This window comes from Contarinia nasturtii, unplaced genomic scaffold (genome assembly GCF_009176525.2).
Source record: "Contarinia nasturtii isolate CC-2019 unplaced genomic scaffold, AAFC_CNas_1.1 Cnas_scaffold_5311, whole genome shotgun sequence".
Classification (NCBI taxonomy): Eukaryota; Metazoa; Arthropoda; class Insecta; order Diptera; family Cecidomyiidae; genus Contarinia; species Contarinia nasturtii.
The window spans coordinates 976-6652 of record NW_022202585.1 but is presented as its reverse complement, the minus strand read 5'-3'; the positions used below and the strand labels follow the sequence as shown (position 1 = coordinate 6652).

Sequence of the window (5677 nt, the reverse complement as noted above, 5' to 3'; positions counted from 1 at the left end):
TTTTTTTGTGGTTTCTTTTTGTTGCTACGCGATAAGCATATATAATATATATACTATAGTTGACGCTACATTCTGTGTAATGAGCGTATATTTTCCACTTAGTCTGTTGCAACGGAAAACAAGTTTGCATAGAATGCAGCGCCAACTATTTGTGAATTTTATTTTTTATCGTTTTAGGCAATAAATCTATGGTTTTCTTATGGCTTCTTTAATCCGAATCGATTTTAGCTCATTGTTTGACTTTGGAGAATATTAGTGAAGTGGACTACAAAGATACCCCTGCATGCACAAATTCGGTGCGATGTGAATTTGTTATGCACAAATGATGCACAAAATATAACCACTGAGAAATTTCAAGAAATTTAATCCGCATCGATTTTCGCTCATTGTTTGATTTTGGAGAATATTAGTGAGGTGTACCACTGAGCTACCCCTGCATGCACAAATTCGGTGCGATGTGAATTTGTTATGCACAAATGATGCACAAAATATTACCACTGAGAAATTTCAAGAAATTTAATCCAAATCGATTTTCGCTCATTGTTTGACTTTGGAGAATATTAGTGAAGTGGACTACTGAGCTACCCCTGCATGCACAAATTCGGTGCGATGTGGATTTGTTATGCACAAATTATGCACAAAATATTACCACTGAGAAATTTCAAGAAATTTAATCCAAATCGATCTTCGCTCATTGAGTGATTTTGGAGAATATTGCTCAAGTCGATTACTGAACTACCCTTGCATGTACAAATTCGGTGCGATGTGAATTTGTTATGCACAAATTATGCACAAAAAAGTGGTGAAGACATTTTTTTATTTTTGCAATTATTTAAAAAAAAAGTTTTGAATTTGTGTGGGGAAATTGACGTCGAATCGATTTTGATGCATTTTTCACAGTGCATGACTGATCTGAAGGCATATTTGGCATGCACAAATTATGCACAAAAAATTGCATCCAAAACCGAAATTCACCACAAAATATAAAGCTGAATAACTCATCAGCCATTTATGCACAAATTCTAAAAATGCATGCACAAATTCGCACAAATTATGCACAAAAAAATGGTATAGGTTTCAATAAGATACTCGAAAGTGACTTGCTGGAGAGTGTAAGCCTTATATGTGTGTTCAGACTGATTCAAATCGACTTTAAATATATACTTCCGAAAAATAGTGTGCAATGAGCCCTTCATATCTCAATTAGATTGAGACCACAGATTTCAGAATGTACTTTTTTTCATCTCTTACAAAGCTATTAATTTCGTTTTACAGTTGCTTGCTTCCCATTTTTCTTGCAGCTTTTCTCTTTCCATGTCAGTTTGTGGTTCATTCGCAATCGTCTGTAATAAATAGAATCATTAGCGTGATATTAGAAGTAAATAAAAATGTTTTTTTTTTTTAAGATTTCGTTGGGATAATTTTTCCAATCAGTAAATTCAGCCTCAAAGCATAGATAAAAAAGGTCTATCACAGCGGACGGCAGTTCGTTACATATGACTACACATGTATCTCTTCTTTCACTATGATGCGTTCACTTGGATGAAATTAACACAAAAAATAGAGTTAAATAGAGTGCGTAGCTCATTTTGAGGGGTAGATGCTCTGCTAACACCGCAAGTGCGAGTCACCGTGCTCAAATATTTCTCTCTATATGTGTATGTATTAATTTTGCATTCATTATATGCCACCTGGGGCCACATTTTGTTCCTAAATAACATTTAAATGCTAAAATATACGGAGCCTGTATGCTTGAACTCCAGTTAAAAATCTACTATGTCGATTAAAATAGTTTTCTTTGTAGATCTTGGGATGTTCTTAAACTCCCACATTTCTGTTTTCATGAATTTGGGAAACTAGCTAAAACTCGATAAAAGCTGAATAAAAATGTATTTCTGTACTAAATAAACTGAGCAGAAGGTGAGTATGTGATAAAATTTTGTTTATCGTTTCCAGCAAATTATGATTTGTACAGAGCAGCGAAAGATATGCGAAAGTTATATTGCTGTTGCTTTAAATGGGTTAAAAAGTTCTAAAATTAAGCGGTGAAAATCTAACTTTTATTTAAAAAAATACAGTGTGCAAAATGGGAAAATTTATTCTATTCAAAAAATTGTACCTTCGTTGATCCATATTTTCTAGGATCAAGAGCGCTTCCAACAGAAGCTGCGAACTTTGTTAACGGACTTGTTAATGTCTTCAGCTGTTTTATTGCATTTTCACTTTGTGAGTTTGGTAAATGCAATTTTAGATCTCGATTGACCGACAAACTAATAAAACACAATAAATATTTTTAAAAAATGAAAAGTTGATTTGAAAAGTTAAGATTGGTTGGAAGTTAAGATTGGTTAAAATTAAATACCGTCCATCATCTTCGCTGTACAATGAATCACTTGTTCTCATGTCAGCCACACTGTGGCACATTTTTAGACCGTTGTTTTTATCTCGTTTACCATCTTCAGTTTCTTGAACATTAATTTTAGGTGTTACAACTGATTTTTCTGGTAAATCGCTAATATCTAACATTTCTGGTGGTAGTTTCACATTATCGGTTACTGATGACATCGAAATGCGAGCAAAATTCTCCAAGTTTTTATTGTTGTTTGATTTCCGGGAGTCTGACTGATTAAGTGTCTCTGCCATTTCTGCTGCATCTACCATAACGATGCCGACACCTTCTAGGAATGAATTATTGTTGCATTTACTCGTAGACTCAAATGTTCTATCTGATTCATTGCAACTATTTCCAGCACTTTTGTATAACTCCAAATTGGTACCGGGCTCTATTTCCGATTCTTCAGTAGATGCTATGATATTGATATTGCTCTTTGTTAATGTGGATTTTTTTCCTGTCATAATCTTTGGATGTATATTATCGCCGAATTTGGTAAATTGTTCAGGAACATTGGTAACTGCTTTCGAACCAACGTGAACGAGTTGAGACTCGGAGAGATTTCTTTGCATACCACCTGGAATGTCCAGTACATGAGTTCGACTTTTTCTATGCTTCATATGACCATCGTTTGTAAATTTGACATGACTATTGCCGCTGTTTTCTAACGCAACTCGAAAACAGTCACCAATTGCACTTAGAGATTCTAAAAAACATTAAAATAAAAATGATTGAACAAAATTATTTAAATATAATTATTTTAAACGAACCCATAATCTCTTCGGGAGTTTTGATGATAACAGCCACATTGTTAAAGAATCGAAGTGATGCTGATCGTAACATGTGATAAAATTGATCAATACCATTGAAAGAATAGTTTATTCGAATGCAAAATTGGGGTGTTGGTGTAATTTGGAAAATTTTTGAATACTGAAACCAGCCTAGTTCAATTTCCGTTATATGTTCAAGTAATACTTTTTCGAAGCGTACCACTTTATCTAAATTTGAGTCATATTCAGCAACTAAATAACATTCGGATGTGAGCAGCAAAACTGTGTCAACTTCATTTTCACCAGCATCACCGGTACTGAAATTCAAACAATACATTCTTATTTGTCAGAAAATCAGATCACATAATATTGTGTGTTTTGGAAATTTTCTTACTCTGGATCTGCATTTATCAATCCCCATGAACCTAAGGGAGAATCACAAAAGAAAAAAGATAAATAATAGAAATTAAGACCATTGAAGTAATAAATTTTGGCTTAATTTATCAATAATGGAAAAGTAATTTTTTAATGATTACCCATCGGTAATTCGGTCAAACCAAGTAACATGCGTCGACAATCTTCCACTAATTGGCGTGCGTGCTCAGTTGCCTCTGTGGCATCTTCTTCGACTAAATTCTGATTGTCCATATTCAGCATGGATTCGGTTGAAACTTGATTTCCTAGCATAAGATCAATTATGTCTTGACGAAAAGAATCTTTAAATCGCGCTAAGTAATAACTGTAAAGAAAAGAAACAAATTGTGTTTGAATCAAAGTCAAAATCAGTGCGATTTCTTTTTCATGGCACTTTCTCTTATATTGTATACATCTATGCAAAGTTTGCCCCGACCCGAACGCCCGACCGATGACCGCCCGATCCCGACCCGGAAAAAGTTCGGGTCGGGCGGGATTTGGGCCAGATGCTTCGGGTGTTCGGATTTTTTTGGATATTTCGGATATTTCGGACGTTCAATATCATGGGCGTCCGAGTCCGATTGAGTGTATTTTGGAATTTTTTTAGAAAATCTCGTGAAAAACAGAAAAAAATAATGTTAGAACCATTTTTTTTACTTTTTGTATCAGTTAAACGAGTTCGGGGAATCACAGGTTTCGATAAAAAAAATTAATTTCGGGTCGGGCTTCGGTCGGACTCGGACAAGGACACAGGAAATTCGATCGGGCCTCGGGCCAATTTTTCCATTTCGTTGCGACCTCGGATGCAAACATATGTATCAAAAATTAGTTAGCTGCACAGAATCAAAGAAATAAGAGAAGGAAAAATCCATGTGCATAGTCTATTTCGACCCTTTTCGGACATTGTATACAGATTTGTATATACATTTTCCAAAATTCAGATTTTATAAGTTTGATAAACAGAGCTGGTATTTTCACTCTGGTAGTGTGCCGCACACACAGTAGACTTTGCACATTCAGACTGTGTGCGACGCCCACAATGCCTATATTCTTGGAAGTTTTACATTTCAAATATTAGTTTTGAATTTTTCGACAACTGTCAAACTTCTATCTAAACTGTGCACCATTGAAAATATAGGCATTGTGTGCGCCCCATACAGTTTATGAGTGCAAAGTCTACTGTGTGCGCGCGCACTACTCTGCAGCAGACATTGGGTTTGAGCTATGGATATAGCTGCATCTATTTCCTAGGACCTATTCCATAGGCGCTATGCAATGCGTGTATAAGACTTCATGTCTTGTTCACTATATTCTACGTACCGATTGGCGGAGTTCATTCCATCTTTTACTAATCCAGAAAAGTTTCGTTCACCTGTCCTCGTGTAATCTCCCTAGAAGTATAAAATGTTTTTTTTTTTAAATAATATGACGGCCTTAGAAGAAAACAATAACATACAAAACATGCTGCAAATAATACTAATACACTGCCAGTTTTTGGCCGTAGAGCTTAATGTGAAACGTGGAACCGTACTACTAAGAAAAACAAACTACTCGACATTCATATTTTGAATTTTTTGCCACAATTTTTTTAAAATAAATTACACCTTGAAAATTGATTTTGCCAATATTTTCCTCATATTGCCTCAACGACTACCTATGCGCTCCCACTTCAAAAAGTTAGTAAATCCTATAAATTATATAGATGGTTTTCTTAAAAGCTGCGCTGATGATCCATAAATGGTGAAATCGTTCAATTCATCACATGGATTTCGTTTTTCTCTAAGGTTTTTGTCAATGCCATAATTAAATTGAAATTCCAAAACTCTTCACAAGTTTGATTGGCTAATAAGCTATATAGCGTTAGAAAGAGGACTTTGGGAGCTATCATCTGGCGAAATTTAATCAAAATCATAGAACTAGGTTGCTTGCAATGAAGCTCGAAAATGTACTTTACCTATATTTTTCTCATTTTGGCTATATTGGCACCTATGAAGTTGAGCTTCAAAAAGGCAGTAAACCCCATTCTTGGATTCTTGGATTTGGACGGGGAGCATACTAGGTCTACTTTCCAGTAATATCCATAGTTTCTCGTTGCTCAGGT

At 35.1% G+C, this 5677-nt stretch overlaps 1 protein-coding gene across 1 annotated transcript; it reads right to left on the bottom strand.

Moving 5' to 3' along the window:
- Positions 1-572: 572 nt before the first annotated feature.
- LOC116351359 (phosphatidylinositide phosphatase SAC2-like) lies at positions 573-5007 on the bottom strand. Its single transcript, XM_031783453.1, has 7 exons — positions 4897-5007; positions 3699-3901; positions 3557-3587; positions 3163-3479; positions 2363-3098; positions 2120-2270; positions 573-1343 (listed from the first exon to the last, which is right to left on the bottom strand). Exons 1-7 carry the CDS (start codon positions 4911-4913, stop codon positions 1248-1250), a joined length of 1551 nt encoding a protein of 516 aa, XP_031639313.1. The 5' UTR covers positions 4914-5007; the 3' UTR covers positions 573-1247.
- Positions 5008-5677: the final 670 nt, after the last annotated feature.

Excerpts from the sequence above, each read along its gene's own strand:
- LOC116351359 (XM_031783453.1), bottom strand. Across the intron at positions 3,588-3,698 it reads TTTGACCGAATTACCGATGG|GTTCATGGGGATTGATAAAT; the intron begins GTAATCATTAAA and ends ATTCTCCCTTAG. Across the intron at positions 2,271-2,362 it reads TACAGCGAAGATGATGGACG|TTTGTCGGTCAATCGAGATC; the intron begins GTATTTAATTTT and ends GTGTTTTATTAG.